We start from the raw sequence: 19,508 nt of genomic DNA on the forward strand, positions 1-19,508 counted from the left end.
GCGTTGGACTGGGGTAAGCACAGTAAGAAGTCTCACAACACCAGGTTAAAGTACAACTTGGACTTTAAAGTCCACCAACCTGGTGTTGTGAGACTTCTTACAATAAAAGCTAACACACTATAGGCCTTCTTCACAGCTCTATCCACTTGAGTGGCAACCTTTAGAGATCTGTGGATATGGACCCCAAGATCAAGAACGATATTAAAAGGGTCACGTGCCCTCAAATAAAATTGAAGGAAACCAAGCATTGGTCCAGTTGAAGGCTTCAAATATTAACATAACAAAACTGTAGTCATCTGTACCCTCAGAACTTTAGTTGTGGAAGTTTACTTTTGGGCTTTTCTACTGTCCATAACATCAATTAGCAAATGCCAACTGTTCAAGTGCCCCTTGTTAGTGCAAGGACATATTCACACTAAAAGGTTGACAATTCTTGTGGCCTGATCACTTCAAACTCTAGCACGTGAAAATCGCGTGAATTAAAAAATGCTACTTGACAAATTAGTAGATACTAGCTTCAGAACTTGCGAATGAACTGCCATTTATTTGTTGATGAGCTTTGCAATTGTGGTGTTTTCTTTATTTTGATCCATTCACCGTGAAGTCCTGTCTCTGAGCTCTGCCACACATTGTTGTTAAAACTCTTACTGTGTTTACCCAAGTCCAACGCCGGCATCTCCACATCATCTCTGCCACACATACCAGCACCAAAATTCTAATTAAATGCAACCTCTGCACCAAATCGAGGGTGGTCACACGAGAGATGGCTCAGAGAGGATTGTGTTGTCACGACTGGAGGAGGAAACTTGGATAGGTTGGGGTTGTTTTCTCTCAAACAGGGGAGACAGAGGGGCGATTTAACTGAGGTGGATAAAATTGAGAGGGTCCAGGATAGAGAGGTCAGCAATCGGAAAGCATAGATTTAACGTAATTAGTCGAAGAATTCGAGGAGAGTCGGTTGTCTCGGCTAAGAGGGTCGTGAGAACTTACTAACCTTTTCAAGCAGCACAGATGGGTCAACTGGCACTAAATTTCTATGATAAATGTCTCATACTCCCAGGTATCCATTATTCTAGATTTTAATTTATTGAAGTAACATTGTGTCGAGAGACATCCTTGCTATCGATATTGAAGTCCATGTGTATTTTGACATGTTAGATATTATTTGATGGTGGATATCTTTGCAAACTCCGAAAAACATAAGGGACATTGTGCGAAACGCACTGTTGTGCAGCACCCTGATAAGTTTATTCATTAGTTTATTGAAATCGAGTGATGGTCTTTAATGTTGATGATAAATTGCCATTGTTTGTTTCACTCAGACTTAAATGGAGAAAATCAGAATATTCACCACCAGTGAAATTTCAATTACAGGTGAAGGGAGGAGGTTTCTCTGCAAATATTAAACCCGACATATGATTGGCAAAGTTTGCATTCCAATAGGGTTGGGCAAGGGTAGCCCTTTGGTATTCAAAGGCAGGGTGTTGTGGGGAAAACGTTCCAGACCTGAAGTTGTCCAACCATTGAAGAATGTTTTTGATCATCCTTTCACTGTCTGTACATCTGCCATTTCAGTGACATACAGAAAGCAGCCTCTGGCTCATTTGCATCAGTATTTGCCTCATTGGCCATTTGCCCGACAGAGCTGGTCAAATGTCGCCTTCAAGCAATGCATGAAATGAAATCCTCGGGAAAGCTTGAAAAAGGACATCCCAGGTACGTCCACCTTTGTTTTTGATTGTCTTGTTTTTAAAAAGCTTAATTCACTGTCACGTGTGGGAAGTCCTTTCTTTTAAATCTAGATTAAAGTTGGACTGGGCACGCTGCATGTTTCAAAAATCAATTATTGGAGCACGTGTTCCCATGTCCTGCCACCTCAAAGTGAGGAGTGGGCAAACCATAGAATCTTACAGTGCAGGAGGAGGCCATTCGGCCCATCGAGTTGGCACCGAACACAATCCCACCCAGGCCCTATCCCCACAACCCCATTTACCCTGGCTAGTCCCCCTGACACTAAGGAGAAATTTAGCATGGCCAATTCACCTAACCCGCACATCTTTGGAGTGTGGGAGGAAACTGGAGCACCCAGAGGAAACCCACGCCGACATGGGAAGAACGTGCACACTCCACACAGACAGTGACCCAAACCGGGAATCGAACCTGGGTCCCTGGTAATGTGAGGCAGCAGTGCTAACCATTGTGCCAGTGTGCCGCCCAATGTATCCCAGTTTGCTGGTTTGTGCCACTGTTTGGTAGCTGGCATAACTTTGCAGTCCACAATATACAAATAAAACCCAACCTAGATTTGAATGTATACCTAAATGTCATTCCTATCGAGAGGGACTTCCTGTCACTAATCGTATCCAAAGTTTGGATTGGGTATATGGTGTGCCTAGGCTGCAATATGACATGTTTTGGAATGAGAGCTAAGGGGATTGTGTCCATTATTCACCCAACAGTGAGCAGATGATTTCAGTAGCCCTGTCACGAGCTGTGGTGTGTAGGTGACACTTCTTAAGAGCACCAGAAAGACTGGGAATATTAGTGAGTCCTTGCAGCTTTAACCTCTCCTCCATTTCGACTGAAGATTAGCACTGGCAAAAAGCTGAGAGGTTTGCAGATGGTGTGCGTGTGTGATATGTAACAAGTTGAAAAACACGGAGAGAACGCAAAAGCAAAATCTAACAGAAATCATAAATAAGGAAACATAATCTCCTTTCCAGCACTTTATCCATGTAGCAGGTGAGTGGACTATTTTTTGCTTGCAGGCAGGCGAAAGACACCCCAAGTGGAAAGCTGGCCCTTTCCCCACAGTGTGAAGCCCCTTCAAGGCTTCCTGCTGAGTCTTTCCAGCATTTTCTGTCTTATTGAGTCTTCTTGTCCTGTTTAATTAACAAAGACGACATTTGAGGACGATAACCTACATAATGTCTTCGCCGTGGAGTGGTTTTTGATGCAAGGGAACCTGAAGAGTTGGGGGGGGGGGGGGGGGGGGGGAGGTGGTGGTGGTGGTGGATAAGGAGAGAGGGAAAGAAAAATGTTTCGCTTTGTGCCGTTTCCTGTTCTGGTCACGTTCAGATGGAGTTCTTCCTTCTGCAAAGTATTTTTTTATTCAGTAACATGAACCCTAGAATTGGGAGCAAATCGTAAAGGAAAGGTTTAAGAATTCTGGCTGGCGTACTCGTATCAGATAATTGTGCAATGCTTGCTCGCAGATTTCCATCCATTAACTTAAATGGAATAAAATTGGCCCTGGCATGCTGACAACATGTGGAGATGCCGGCGTTGGACTGGGGTAAGCACAGTAAGAAGTCTCACAACACCAGGTTAAAGTCCAACAGGTTTATTTGGTAGCAAATACCATAAGCTTTCGGAGCTTGCTGCTCCTTCGTCAGATGAGAACAGAGACCACTCCATCTGATGAAGGAGAAGCAAGCTCCGAAAGCTTATGGTATTTGCTACCAAATAAACCTGTTGGACTTTAATCTGGTGTTGTGAGACTTCTTACTATGCTGACAACACACACTGCTGCAAGCTGGTTGTAAGGCAAAATGAAAATGTTTCAGAATGGACTGTCCTAAATACTGCCGTTAGTAAAACAATGCCAGTGGGTAATTTACACCCACAACTTGATTGTAGGTATTCATCCCGCCCCCAGCTTCTTAGAATCCCTACAGTGCAGAAGGAGGCCATTCGGCCCATCGAGTCTGCATCAACAACAATCCCACCTAAGCCCTATCCTTATCACCCCACGTAATCCCCCTGACACTAAGGGGAAATCCCACCCAGACCTGTTCCCCGTAAGTCCAAGTATTTACCCCATTAATCCCCCTAACCTACACATCTTGGGACGCAAAGAGGCAATTTAGCATGGCCAATCCACCTAACGTGCACATCTTAAACAGTGAGGAATCTGCATGTATAATTATCTGTACCCCTGAAGCACACTTATGCTGTGTTAAAACGCTAACACCTTGCATTGCTGTCCACTCACACTGGAATTAATGACACCAGATTGTAAATTGAGAAGATAGAGTTTCCTTTAAGAGATTAGCTAATGAGGTCAGGATTGTACCTTTTTTTCAGATCGTAACTATTTGTGTACATTCCTGCTCTTTCTCCACAAGGGTTACTTTCAATTTAAAGACATGTTTTTATGTAAAATACCCAAAAATAATGCATGACATACGAATTATGTTTAATTGGACAGCGAAGAAGAGTTTGTGTGCTTGGAGACACATTTTAAGGTTTCATTAAACACTGCAAGTTGAAGAAGTGATGGGCGGCACGGTAGCACAGTGGCTAGCACTGCTGCTTCACAGCTCCAGGGACCTGGGTTCGATTCCCGGCTTGGGTCACTGTCTGTGTGGAGTTTGCACATTCTCCCTGTGTCTGCGTGGGTTTCCTCCGGGTGCTCCGGTTTCCTCCCACAGTCCAAAGATGTGCGGGTTAGGTTGATTGGCCATGCTAAAAAATTGCCCCTTAGTGTCCTGGGATGCGTGGATTAGCGGGTAAAATATATGGGGGTAGGGCCTGGGTTGGATTGTGGTCGGTGCAGACTCGATGGGCCAAATGGCCTCTTTCTGTACTGTAGGGTTCCTATGATCTTACGACAATCACTCGAGAAAAATTCTCACCACTAGATCCTGAATAAAGTCTGTTCAACATGGTTTTGTTTTTAGTCATTGCAGATATTGATGTCAAACCTCAAAATATTGACTGGGGCACTAATCCAACCTATTAAGAATGCTTGTTGATGCTTACAAACCTGTTAAAGTGAAAGCGATCTCGAAAGCTGGCATCTTTTCAAACATGCATCAAAGCTGTGATGTATTCATAAGGTTGCTCTGATCAAACACTAATTATTTAATTTTTAAAAGTTAGCTTTATATGATGCAGCGAAAAAGCATACGCTTTTTTATCAGTGCTATTGATTTTCCATCATACTTTACCACAGACTGAAGCGATTTGAGTTCTGACGCTGGGTCATTTAAGATAGGTAGCGACTGGAACGCCGCAAGAGGAGATGGTATTTGGCTGGGGTCGGAGTAGGGGTGGTGATCTCTCTTACAACCTACCTCAGGAAGAGTTATTGGTAAGAGGGCTTGGGAGCAGGTAGTGTTGCAGCAGCAGGGGAGGCAAACCTCTTCTGTTATGTATATGCTTGCTGTGAGACACTTCAATAAAACTGCATGTGAATTCTGCTGTAGATGTTTGTGACGGCGCAACTGCTTTCTGGATATTAACTAATTCATTGTCTGTGTGGAGTTTGCACATTCTTACCATGTCTGCGTGGGTTTCCTCTGGGTGCTCCGGTTTCCTCCCACATTCCAAAAATGTGTAGGTTAAGCGGATTGGCCACGCTGAGTTGTCCCTTAGTATCAGGGAGACTAGCTAGGGTAAATGTACGGGGTTATGGGGATAGGGCCTGGATGGGATTGTGGTCGGTGCAAACTCTACGATGATTTATACATTTTCTTTTCTCCTTTTTAGCACAGTTTGGGCAGTGATCAAAAATGTTTTGAAAACAGACGGTCCCCTGGGTCTGTACCAAGGTCTGTCGAGCACTTTGATGAGGGAAATGCCTGGCTACTTTTTCTTCTTCGGTGGCTATGAATTCAGTCGCACCCTTTTCACTAGAGGAGGCCGGTCCAAAGATGAGCTAGGTAAGTACCTGGAATAAGTCAGGGTTGGAGAACAGCGGCGGTCTTTATTACAAGAGAATTTTTTTTAAATTGCAAGCTGGATGCCGCTCGAAACCAAATAGCTGCGGGTTCCTGAATGTGGTTGTTGCAACAGGAATTTCGAAGTGACCGATTCACACAATTTGTAGTATAAAGCTGAAATCAAAATGTGAAAATAACACACATCCAGTTTGATGGTTCATAAAATTGGAAGGAAGAGCAACATTCTTCATTTGTATTAATTGTGCGCTAAATGCAACTTAATAACAATGAAAATGTCAAGGGGCATTTTTGCCTTTACCATTCTGATGTGTCTTGAGGAGGTCACAGTTGTGACTAGTTGGAAAGTCCATTTAAAAGATAATTGGATTTAATAGTTTGTGTCACATGGAGTCTCATTGGCCTAAAGGGTACTTAAGGTTGCTTTACCAATTCTTTAAAAACCAGGGACTTTTTTTTTGTGGGACCATTTTAGTTTATCATGAATTTGGGAAAAACACTTTCTTGCATCCTCAATAACCACACTTGGATCAGGTACTGGTTTCAGAAGTGGAGACATTGCCTCAACATTTAGTGAGAGCGCACACACACACACACACACATAGCCACCTCCCTGATGCATCCTCACAGTACAAAGATTTTCTTTTTCAGATGAGGAGCGTTCCAAAGTTAGACCTGTTGGTGGAATTATTCCAACAGGAGACTCCCATGTTTATGTTCCAGGACTGTGGAGCTCAGTGTCCTTGGCAAGTGCTTCATCTCATAGAATTACCAGTTCCTGTATGCATTCCCTCCATTTCCACTCCTTTCCAGAATCCTGCGGAAAGTATAGGCAGATAAATCTCAAATGTTCAAACAGACTTAAGAGTCTAGAAAACCAAGCTGTTGGATATTAGTTTATCATGAATTTGGGAAAATGTTGGATATTATGAAATTGTGTGATCTGGCCCACCCACTACTCATCACCTTGTATGCAGACACAAGCCGCAAATTAGCAAGAGTTGATTCTGGTTCCTAAAAACAATTTAAAGTTAATCCTAATTATAAGCCTACAACACGTAAAGAGAAGTTCCAAAGCAGCTTTGAATCTCCAGACGTACCCATTCTTTACCTGTATTGAAAGCTTGGAGAGGGAATCGAATTTTTGTTTTACAATTTTTAGGGTGCACCAATTTTATACTGCCTTTTCCATGAAAAATAATGCACTTATGGTAATTAAATTAACATTTTTGGAAAACTCCTAATGATATCTATAATCACTCACAGCGCCAGGGACCCAGGTTCGATTCCCAGCTTGGGTCACTGTCTGTGTGGAGTTTGCACATTCTCGTGTCTGCATGGGTTTCCTGCAGTTGCTCCGGTTTCCTCCCACAGTCCAAAGATGTGCGGGTTAGGTGGATTGGCTATGCTAAATTGCCCCTGAGTGTCGGGGGACTGGCTAGGGTAAATGCATGGGGTTATGGGGATAGGGCCTGGGTAGGATTGTGGTCGGTGCAGACTCGATAGGCCAAATGGCCCCCTTTTGCATTGAAGGATTCTAAGACTCTCTCCCAGTGCACATTCTGAACTAAGGGAAAAAGTAGCTCACCTAGCTTTCTTTACTTTGTCAGAGATTCTCTTCCACCAGGTTTCTGTTTATACTGATTATGATCATCCTCTTGCTCCCTCAATTCAACCTGGTATTCTTGCACTTCCCACCCACTCCTTCACCCTGCTCCGTCTGATGCTATTCTCATTCTTTCCTCCCTTGTCTCCGTCCACTGTAACTCGTGCTAGCAGTGACTCCATCCCCCTCGTCTCAGTTAATGCCGGCACATCTTTGCCTCTCATCTCCCTTTCCCTGCAGCGCTGCTCCTCGTTCCTGCCCCTATTCATCGTTGCCCATTTGCCGCTTATGTCAGCGTATTATATCTAACAAAATTATTCTGGCTGCTGTGGACCGTAGATGGAAACTTGTCTGCAAAAGAAAAAACAATAAGTGGATAGAGCTGTGAAGAAGGCCTATAGCGTGTTAGCTTTTATTAACAGGGGGTTGGAGTTTAAGAGCCGTGGGGTTACACTGCAACTGTACAGGACCTTGGTGAGACCACATTTGGAATATTGTGTGCAGTTCTGGTCACCTCACTTTAAGAAGGATGTGGAAGCGCTGGAAAGAGTGCAGAGGAGATTTACCAGGATGCTGCCTGGTTTGGAGGGTAGGTCTTATGAGGAAAGGTTGAGGGAGCTAGGGCTGTTCTCTCTGGAGCGGAGGAGGCTGAGGGGAGACTTAATAGAGGTTTATAAAATGATGAAGGGGATAGATAGAGTGAACGTTCAAAGACTATTTCCTCGGGTGGATGGAGCTATTACAAGGGGGCATAACTATAGGGTTCATGGTGGGAGATATAGGAAGGATATCAGAGGTAGGTTCTTTACGCAGAGAGTGGTTGGGGATTGGAATGGACTGCCTGCAGTGATAGTGGAGTCAGACACTTTAGGAACATTTAAGTGGTTATTGGATAGGCACATGGAGCACACCAGGATGATAGGGAGTGGGATAGCTTGATCTTGGTTTCAGATAAAGCTCGGCACAACATCGTGGGCCGAAGGGCCTGTTCTGTGCTGTACTGTTCTATGTTCTATCCGACTACAATCTGCAGCTGCTAGCTAGTCATCATAACCGACAGGGCTCCTGAAGCTGTACATGGGAGAAAGAAGCTAGTTTATGCTGAGTTTTTGTCAGAGAATACAGACGTGTACAGAAGCACTTTGCATACTGTCGTATGTTTATAGTTAGATTGGAGAGATGGACATCTCAGCTCTGTAAATTCCAATCAAACCAAGCTGTACTTCAGTTAGTGAATATTTAAGATCATTATGAATTCTATAAGTCTAATACATGATTAAAATGTAGGATGCAACTTAGCTCATTTTGCATCCCTTCCAACTTGAAGCCTATGCTAAGGCAGGATCTGCTCACTGATCCTAAAGCCTGCTGTGAAATAAGAAAAAAGAATCAAATTGCTCCACTATATGCTACTTTTTTTTGGTCGCAGTATGCAAGTAGCACTGGCAAGGTCAGTATTTTCTGTCCATCTCTGCCTCCTTGAGGAGATGATAGTGAGCCACCTCCTCATGCTACTGCAATCCATGGGGTGGGGGGGGGGGGGGGGGAAGAAAGGGGGAGGGGAAAGAAAGGGGAGGGGGGTGGTGTTAGGTACACCCACTGTGATGATGAAGAACAATTCCGTCTTCTGAAAAAGGGCAGCCACCGTAAAGTTTTATTTCTGATCCAGAAAGGTAGAAAAGCCAAAATCAAATGTACTCCTAACCTTGCAACTAATCTTTATTCTAATGAGTTGGATTCATTGATAACTTAGTGATGGCCCCCATGGCATTATTGTGTAGAGCTCTTAACCTTTCTTAAACAAAAAACTTAAACGCAACATCAACTTTGAGAAGGGATGATTGGGAAACTCTCTAGTCTTGGACGATCAGCCATGATCGTGATGATTGGCAGAGCAGGCTCGAATGGCTGAATGACTTCCTCCTGCTCCTATCTTCTATGTTTCTATGTTTCAAGGCATTTATTAAAAAAATAAGCAATCTAGTAATCTCGTTTGAATAAGTATGATCCAAATCTACAAAATGGTCCATGTAAAATGTAGATTCAGATGAGCTACGTGCCTGCTCGGAACCTTCACTGCTGACCACAGTGGACTTTACTGTTTTGTGTACTGTTGTCAGGCACCTGCTTATGCCCAGACACAGGATGGAGTGAGGTGGTGGTAGCTTAAGGGCCTGCAATTGGCTCACTTTGTACTTACATTTTCTAAATTCCTAGCATTTCAGTGTGGAGATCCAGGCTAAAATCTTAATTTGGACCCTAAGGTGGGACAGACTTAGCACCAACACATTTCCCCCCCCCCCCCACCTCCTCTGCTGCCAGGTGGAGCCCCTATTCCCTGTGAAATCCCTGACATTAAGCTTGCTCCACATAGTTAAGGTGAGCTCCAGAATCTTTTCCCCAATGAATACAAAATTCGTGATTGGTTTTTCCATAATCGGGGTCAATCTGGAATTATCCACCAATATTTTTTTAAAAAGACAATTGGGCGATTCTGGGCAGCCATAAGAGGTTAATGGTCTTCCACTTTCCCCTTCAGGTAGGCACCATGACATTACACTGTGGTGGGGAGGGGGGGCTGAAAAATGATAGCGTAGAAACTATTCATTGAAGATATTACATCAACTTAACTTCTGCACTCTCCTTATTAAGCAATTAAATGGGGTATGGAATAGAATAATGCTTAGTGAAAGAAAAATGCAAATTACCTCCTTCTGTAGGTTTGTCTTCAGTCTTCAAATGAAAGCACCATGTCAATCTTCACCAATGCAGGAAAACAAACACTAATAAATGCTAGCATTTCTACATGTATTTTATGCGTTCAGCCGGGAAAATGGCTGATAGGAGATGTATCCTTTTCACAAATAAAAGATAGCTGATTTCCAAACCATTCTGAGGAACAATCTGTTTGGGATGATGTTTGCAGATCATGGCTTGGCTTGCACAAGCTGCTGATATGAAATGCACTCTGCATTAACTAACTAGTTTTTTTTTACTATTTTGATTTCTAAACTAAGATTTGTTTCTCCCATTGAGTTTCTCCTCGATCCCCCAGTCGCCAATCCTTCCTTGTGTATTTTCACTGGTTACAAGTTGTTCATCAAGGCAGTGAGTGAGCAGAACGCTGGATTTTGGCACTGCCCAGATACTAAATGCTATTGCCCAAAATTTATTACCTGATGTATACCAGGCACATCTGTTCCCAAAGACAGGCTGCATTAGAATTGCTTAGAATTTACATGACTATGGCCAGCTGTAAACTGCTGTAATCCACCAATGGTATGGCAGATGAGTTGGAGGCTTAATGGTTGGTGGGATTAAAAAGCTATGGCAACACAAAATAAATGGAGTAAAATCACACATCAATTAACAAGTTATGGAAGAGAATGGAGAGCAGGAAAGCGTGGGAGCAGTTTGAAGACCTGTACTGCTGTTTCAATTTTCTGAATGTTGCCATAGTTATAAAATTACGAATCACTTGTGCAACAAAATTAAATATGCTCAATCTTTGCTTTTTAAATTAGAAAAGCATTGTGAAGCCTCTTCAGGATAGCGATTGGAGGGAAAAATCTACTACTCTCTACTATTTAGTGAGTAATGAAATTTAATGCAGAAAAGTGTGAAGTAATACAATTTAAAATAAAGGATACGACAGCGAAGGAGGTGCAGGAGCAGCAGGACCTGGGAATATATGTGCAGAGACTACTGAAGATGACAGGACAAGTTGAGAGCATGTGGGATCCTGAGCTATAGACACAGAGACAGAGGTACAATGAGGTTACTTTCAGCCTGAATTGGAGTAGTGTCCAATTCTGGTACCACCAGTCCAGTGACAATACCATTACACCACTGCCGCCCCTTTAGGGAGGATATAAATGTTTGAAAGGGTGCATTTAGGCAGCATGGTGGCACAGTGGTTAGCACTGCTGCCTCTCAGCACCAGGGACCTGGGTTCGATTCCCGGCTTGGGTCACTGTCTGTTTGGATGTTCTCCCCGTGTCTGCATGGGTTTCCTCCGGGCGCTCTGGTTTCCTCCCACAGTCCAAAGACGTTCGGGTTAGGTTGATTGGCTATGCTAAATTGACTCTAGTGTCAGGGGGATCAGCAAGGTAAATGTGCGGGGTTATGGGAATAAGGCCTGGGTGGGATTGTGGTCGGTACAGACTCGATGGGCCGAATGGCCTCCTTCTGAACTGTAGGGATTCTATAAAATATCTACAAGAATGGTTTCAAGACGGAGGAACTTCAGTCATTGGCTCCAGTCATTAAACTTTTCACTCTTCCATGTTACATTAGACAGACGTCAGTGGATATATTGTTAAATTCCTCCAATTGAAGATGCTGGGACTGTTCACCTGGAGAAGGTTGAGGGGAGATGTGACACAGGTATTCAAAATCATGAGGGATCTGACAGTAGACCCTGGCAAACCCCACGGCCCTCTGGTTCTCGACCCTTCTGCCAATCAAAATAAGTGATTAGCGAAATGAGAAAAAGTGTAGCAGGTGGTTAAAATCGGCAATGCACTACCTACACGTGGTGGAGGGAGATTCAGTCGAAGCGGTCTGAAGAGAATTGGATAATTATCTGCAGGGCCACATGGAAAAGGTGGTGAATGGGATTGAGTTACTGTAGCAGAAAACCAGGGCAGCCACAATGGGCCCAATGGCCTCTGTTGTACTGTAAACCATTTCTATAATTCAGTATCTGAATTTGCAAAATGTAGGTATCAATGGCAAGGCTGGCATTTACTCCCCTTTTGAGATGCACTGAAGAAATGGGGGATGGGCACTATTCATAGAATAAGAGATTCTTGATTAACAAGGAGTGGAAATGTTATTGGAAGTAGGCAGAACTTGGGGTTTAGATCAGCCGTGACCTTACTGAATGGCAGAGTAGGCTCGAGGAGCCAAGTAGCCACGTCTTGCTTCAAATTTGTATGTTCATATAATTCACCAGCTGATCCTGAGCTCAGAAGGGCCCCACCATTGAGCAGTTCTCTATTGACCTGCTCCAAGAAATGGCTTTGAACACAAAGTAATCTATAGTTTTGAAAAGTTCCATTGTTGTTGCATATTAAACATTTCTAAATGTATCTGTTTGTCTATATAAATATTCAACATATAGTTGAAGTGTAAGAAGACTGGTTTTGTACAAGTTGACCAACTCGAATTCTATTTCCAAAGGTGTGATTCCCTTGATGGTGAGTGGTGGTTTTGGTGGTGCCTGCTTGTGGATTGCTGTCTATCCAATCGACTGTGTGAAATCTCGCATACAGGTCCTCTCAATGGCAGGCCAGCAGGCTGGTTTCGTTAGTACTTTCCGAAAAATTCTTATGAAGGAAGGTAAGATGGGTCTTACTCGTACACGCATATAATATTTTTCTCCCCTCCAATCCAGACTTCCGGCTCAAGTGTTATTCAATTTATAATAACAGAAGGACAGCTAATTGTTTCTTCCTTGTGCAAAACAGGTCAACTACAAAACATGGTTTAGAATGGTCAAACTTTCCTGTCCTTGGTTTTGATTTAGCGCTCCTCCCCCAACTTAATTGTGCAACGACTGACCCTGTAATGTTGGGAAGGGTTAAGAGGGAAAGATAACTATGGAGGTGCTTCATACACGGGCAACAGCTTTAGCTGATACTAAACCCCATGGCTAATGTAATTTGAATTTTTCATTGTATTTCACTATGATAGTAATGGGTATTACATATCTTTATGCACAAGTTGAATGGCTCCAGTCCCAACTACATAAGAGTTCATTGAGGAACATGAGCCAGTGTAGAAACTGGGGAGGTAGCTATTGTGAGCCACTGCACTATTGCGATGAGGGATGGTAGAAAGAATCCAATGACCTGAGTAATCCACATACTTTGATCTGATTCGGAGGCAAGAAAACATGTTGCCTCTTGTGGGAGGATGGCAAAAGTAGATCAGGTGATTGGTTTTCTTACTTCAAGCACAATTGTTGGACAAACTGTCTTGAATAGGTGGCACAGTGGCAGTGTACTGCTGCCACACAGCAATGGGGAGCCAGGTTCCGTTCCAGTCTCAGGTGGCTTTCGGTGTGAAATTTGTACATTGTGTGATTCCTCTGGGTGCTCCAGTTTCCTACCACACTCCAAAGATGTGTGGGTTAGGTTAATTGGCTATGCTTAATTGCGCCTTAGTCAGGGTGGATACATGGTTATGGGGATAGGGCCTAATGGAATTATTGTTGGTGCAGGCTCGATGGATGAATGGCCGCCTCCTGAACTGTAGGGATTCTATGCTACTATGTACATAGTCTACCATAATATTAAAAAAAACCTTTATTCTAAACTGAGAAACTTGTACTTTTTTTAAAAATCCAGTAATCCTACAGTCCAGTATCACATCGTGCTGGTACCATTGCAGCCCTTCCCACACATAATTGATGAACAGCTGAAATAGTCTTTTTACATACTCTTAACCTTTTGATGTGCTTAATCGCCTTTTTCCAATTGGTCTCCAGACTTGGAGCAATTTGCTCCAAGTTGGATGAGTTTGCATCCTATCTATCTTCCACTAATCATGCTAACTTTCTCCTTTGATTTATTTTTAAAATCTTGTTTATAGCCTAATACAAAACCATTGTCGTGATTACTGCTGCTTCAATCCACCCCCTTGTCTGTTCGTTTCTCCAGAGTCAGATCGAGAGCTTTGGACCTGTAGCTTTACTTGTGCATTCTTACCATTGTGCAGGTCAACCCAGTTAAATTTGGGGACAGAGGTGCAGAGAAATTTATTTTTGTCACTATTTGGTGATTGATTAAAGCACCCAATATTGTCACAAAACTTGTAGCAGTTTAAATGCAAATGAAATCATAGAAACCCTACAGTACAGAAAGAGGCCATTCGGCCCATCGAGTCTGCACCGACCACAATCCCACCCAGGCCCTACCCCCATATCCCTACATTTTCTACCTATTAATCCCTCTAACCTATGCATCTCAGGACACTAAGGGGCAATTTTAGCATGGCCAATCAACCTAACCCGCACATCTTTGGACTGTGGGAGGAAACCGGAGCACCCGGAGGAAACCCACGCAGACACGAGGAGAATGTGCAAACTCCACACAGACAGTGACCCAAGCCGGGAATCGAACCCAGGTCCCTGGAGCTGTGAAGCAGCAGTGCTAACCACTGTGCTACCGTGCCTGTCATCAAATCTTGTCTCTTTTGTAATACTATTACTTAAGACTTGAAAGCCTAGAATATTTAGTTCCCCAATCCTCATGGTCATTTAGATTGTGATACTCTGTACATAGTAGCATAGAATCCCTACAGTCCAGAAGGAGGCCATTCAGCCCATCGAGCCTGCACCAACAACAATCCCACTAGGCCCTATCCTCGTAATCCCATGTATCCACCCTAAGGGGCAATTAAGCATAGCCAATCAACCTAACCCACACATCTTGAGTGTGGGAGGAAACTGGAGCACCTGGGAGGAAACCCACAGACACAGGGAGAACATGCAAACTTCACACCAGTAACCACCTGAGGCTGGAACAGAACCCTACTCCCCGGTGCTGTGCGGCAGCAGTGCACTGCCACTGTGCCACCCCACACACAAGACAGAAGAAAGGTAGGACTATGCGAGCTCTGGCCCATATCAAACAAGATAGAGCACAGCAAACTTCAGAAAGGAGGACGCCAAAGAATGACAGATCAGTGAGTTCAGATATCCAGGACAGGGATTACACAACATGGTAAATGATTCATCTGTACAAGACAGATTAGACCATAGTTGGAACGCTCAATTTTCAATATTACCAATTACATGGAGAAGGTATTAAAGGCAGATTCACAGTGGCAAGCACAGCTGCCTCAGTGCCAGGACCTGTGTTCAATTCCCTGCTTGGGTCATTTGTGCGGATTCTGCATGTTCTCAGTGTCTACATGGGTTTCCTCCAGGTGCTCTAGTTTCCTCCCATAGTCCAAAAGATGTGCAGGTTAGGGGCATTGGACATGCTAAATTCTCTGTGTATTCGAAGCAGCGCTGGAGTGTGGGGACTAGGAGATTTTCACAGCAACTTCATTGCAGTGTTAATGTAAGCCTACTTGTGACACTAAAATAAAATTTCAAAACTTTAATGTAAACAGCTATGGAGTAGTGAAGGTTGGAGACAGTATGAATCTAGAAATGTTAAAAATTCAGTGCAAAGAAATAAACATATGGAGGACTAGAAGCACAGGGAAAGGTTGAGAATTTTTACAAGTAATTAAAATACACAAGTGAGTGCTGAAGCAAACCAACAAAGAGGGTCAAGATCAAAAGCAAGCGAGAAGGAGCATATAATTGAGGAATCAGCAGTTGCACAGCCATTCTACTGCCTAGCCAAGCAAGCCCCTAGATTAGAGTTCTACAATGACTTCCATTGGCTTAAAGTCAAGAACAGTGACAGTAGCTCGACCTAGATTAGCACAGAAATTAAACAACTATCGACAAGAATTGATGGGTTTGATTAGCATAGAATCCCTACATTGCAGAAAAGGCCATTTGGCCCATCAAGTCGGCACCAACGCTCCAAAAGAGCATCTCACTCAGGACCCATTCCTCCACCCTATCCCCGTAAGCCTGCACCATGGCCAATCCACCTAACCCTCACATCTTTGGACTGTGGGAGGAAACCCATGATGTGGAGATGCCGGTGTTGGACTGGGGTAAACGCAGTAAGAAGTTTAACAACACCAGGTTAAAGTCCAACAGGTTTATTTGGTAGCAAAAGCCATACAAGCTTTCGGAGCTCCAAGCCCCTTCTTCAGGTGAGTGGGAATTCTGTTCACAAATAGGGCATATAAAGACAGACTCAATTTACATGAATAATGGTTGGAATGTGAATATTTACAGCTAATCAAGTCTTTAAGATACAAACAACGTGAGTGGAGAGAGCATCAAGACAGGCTAAAAAGGTGTATTGTCTCCAGACAGAACAGCTGGCTGTTCTGTCTGGAGACAATACACATCTTTTTAGCCTATCTTGATGCTCTCTCCACTCACGTTGTTTGTATCTCAAAGAACAAAGAACAGTACAGCACAGGAAACAGGCCCTTCGGCCCTCCAAGCTTGTGCCACTCATTGGTCCAACTAGACCAATCGTTTGTATCCCTCCATTCCCAGGCTGCTCATGTGACTATCCAGGTAAGTCTTAAACAATGTCAGCGTGCCTGCCTCCACCACCCTACTTGGCAGCGCATTCCAGGCCCCCACCACCCTCTGTGTAAAAAATGTCTCTCTGATATCTGAGTTATACTTCGCCCCTCTCACCTTGAGCCCGTGACCCCTCGTGATCGTCACCTCTGACCTAGGAAAAAGCTTCCCACTGTTCACCCTATCTATACCCTTCATAATCTTGTACACCTCTATTAGATCTCCCCTCATTCTCCGTCTTTCCAAGGAGAACAACCCCAGTCTACCCAATCTCTCCTCATAGCTAAGACCCTCCATACCAGGCAACATCTTGGTAAACCTTCTCTGCACTCTAACGCCTCCACGTCCTTCTGGTAGTGCGGCGACCAGAACTGGACGCAGTACTCCAAATGTGGCCTAACCAGCGTTCTATACAGCTGCATCATCAGACTACAGCTTTTATACTCTATACCCCATCCTATAAAGGCAAGCATACCATATGCCTTCTTCACCACCTTCTCCACCTGTGTTGCCACCTTCAAGGATTTGTGGACTTGCACACCTAGGTCCCTCTGTGTTTCTATACTCCTGATGACTCTGCCATTTATTGTATAACTCCTCCCTACATTATTTCTTCCAAAATGCATCACTTCGCATTTATCCGGATTAAACTCCATCTGCCACCTCTCCGCCCAATTTTCCAGCCTATCTATATCCTGCTGTATTGCCCGACAATGCTCATCGCTATCCGCAAGTCCAGCCATCTTCGTGTCATCCGCAAACTTGCTGATTACACCAGTTACACTTTCTTCCAAATCATTTATATATATCACAAATAGCAGAGGTCCCAGTACAGAGCCCTGCGGAACACCACTGGTCACAGGCCTCCAGCCGGAAAAAGACCCTTCGACCACTACCCTCTGTCTCCTATGGCCAAGCCAGTTCTCCACCCATCTAGCCACTTCTCCTTGTATCCGATGAGCCTTAACCTTCTTAACCAACCTGCCATGTGGGACTTGATTAGCTGTAAGTATTCACATTCCAACCATTATTCATGTAAATTGAGTATGTGTCTTTATATGCCCTGTTTGTGAACTGAATTCCCACTCACCTGAAGGGGCTTTAAGCTCCAAAAGCTTGTGTGGCTTTTGCTACCAAATAAACCTGTTGGACTTTAACCTGGTGTTGTTAAACTTCTTACTGAGGAAACCCACACAGACATGGGGAGAATGTGCAGTCACCCAAGGCCAGAAGTGAATCCAAGTCCCTGGCGCTGCGAGGCAGCAGTGCTAACCACTGTGCCACCCTATAAATGCAGATGCACAAAAACTTTAATGAGGACTACCATTATCAACATGCCAGGAACCTGGCTAGTTTGAAGGAATATATAGTCCATGCTTCAGATACCTGCAGAATTATTGTAATCTACCTCGTTTATATCAAAGCAATGCCTGCGAGTGTGGTATAAAACTTCAGGTGCTGGGGGTAGTTTCATGTTGGAAGAGATAAGTTAAGAGCAAGAACCATCAGAAAATGCAGAATTAAAAACTATTTCTTGAAACAGAACAAAGCAGCATTTGCTGGATCGGCACCCAGTATCTTTCATTGCAGTTTTGTGGGATAGTGCTGTGCAAGGACTACATATTAATTGGTCTCCCAAAGCATTTTGAAAGGCATTCGTTAAATGCCAGTCTGTTTTAAGATTTATTCTCGTTATCCAAGATCGCCAGGTACTTAACTAGTATGAATGCTTATTGTGGGTTAACAATTCAATTTGTGACTTTATGAAAGTATAAAAGTAAAAGAAGAATTTGGGAAAAGAATAATTTCTACTTAAAGTTTAAAACTGTAGGGGGCAACAAAGCACATCACCACCTAATTCTATGCTTCAGCATTAAGTTCTCATTTTTCTTTACCCACAGGTGTTAAAGCGATATATTCTGGATTAACACCAACAATGATACGTGCATTTCCTGCCAATGGTGCATTATTTTTGGCCTATGAACTGAGCAGAAGAGCTATGATGGATTACATGAGTGACTGATGGGTATTTGGAGAGAGATTGAAGCCTTAATCCTGAGAGTTTGATCTGCAAAAAAAAAGTGTCAAATCTTAGGAGCTAGCTGGAACGTAAAACTGGATACTTGGTGCAGTACATGGAGGAGTGCATATAGTAGGTGCAAAGGAATTCTTTGCACATGGGTGGGTCTGTCAAAAGCAGCAAAACTGGTATAATTTATCAACCAATATTAACTTAATTGTTGCCAAGACTGTAATGTTTTGTAAAAATTAAAATTGTGTTCTCCATTTCCAAGAGAAACAAATCAAAAGCCCTTTGATTGTAACTGAACTCAACTTAAGGGTATAGGAGCAGGAGGATGGCAGCTTAAAAATAATTTGGTTCAAAGCATTTCTGACATTCCGCTATCCACACACCACAAGCTGGAAAGGAAAAGTGCGCTATTTTTAAAAATCACTATCACACCACAAGCTGGAAAAGTGTGTTAAATTTTTAATAAAAAGATCATGGAGAGGAGGGGTGGGTGGGTGGTGGGGTAATAGACAGAGTAAGACTGCTCCTGATTCAGCGCACACGGCTGGTTGTTAGAAGCTGCCTTTCCTCACTACCTCCATTTTCAAAAGGCAGAAGGATATTCATCTTTCCGGAGCAGTGTTTATTTTATACTAAATTTAGAAGACTGCGTACCTTTATTATCTGCATCATCAAGTTTAAAGGTATTATCAAGAGCGGATTTCCAATGATACTAACATAACAGAGGATCTCAGGTGCACATTGGCGTTTTCACCGTCAACCTCTTTTGTGCAGTTATGGCAAGCAGGATGTCCAATACAGTCTGGTATTGAAAAGCACAACCACGTCACTTCATTTCAAAAAAAGTGCACATACCTATTGTACTTGTCCTACTTCATATAAGTAGATGCAACATATGGGTAGGAAAAGAGCAGGAACTGGATCCTTTTAACCTTCTGTAAACATCACCAAGTTACAGTATCACAAGTCAATTCTATCAATAGGAAAGCATGTCAAAAAACATTATTCTGCTAC

General features: G+C 43.3%; 1 protein-coding gene across 5 annotated transcripts in view; it reads left to right on the top strand.

Moving 5' to 3' along the window:
- The window catches only part of LOC144499817 (mitochondrial ornithine transporter 1-like), a 401,928-nt gene extending 383,127 nt beyond the window's left edge, over window positions 1–18,801 (top strand). For 3 of the 5 annotated variants that reach the window (XM_078222328.1, XM_078222326.1, XM_078222327.1), the window contains exons 4-7: window positions 1,576–1,716; window positions 5,494–5,666; window positions 12,475–12,633; window positions 18,364–18,800. In XM_078222328.1, the coding sequence (XP_078078454.1) occupies window positions 1,576–1,716; window positions 5,494–5,666; window positions 12,475–12,633; window positions 18,364–18,485 (595 nt within the window). In that variant the 3' untranslated portion in view covers window positions 18,486–18,800. Of the gene's footprint in view, window positions 1–1,575; window positions 1,717–5,493; window positions 5,667–12,474; window positions 12,634–18,363 lie in introns of all 5 variants that reach the window. The other 2 variants (XM_078222330.1, XM_078222331.1) reach the window with 1 other exon arrangement.
- Window positions 18,802–19,508: the final 707 nt, after the last annotated feature.

The sequence above is a fragment of the Mustelus asterias genome, chromosome 10 (genome assembly GCF_964213995.1).
Source record: "Mustelus asterias chromosome 10, sMusAst1.hap1.1, whole genome shotgun sequence".
Classification (NCBI taxonomy): Eukaryota; Metazoa; Chordata; class Chondrichthyes; order Carcharhiniformes; family Triakidae; genus Mustelus; species Mustelus asterias.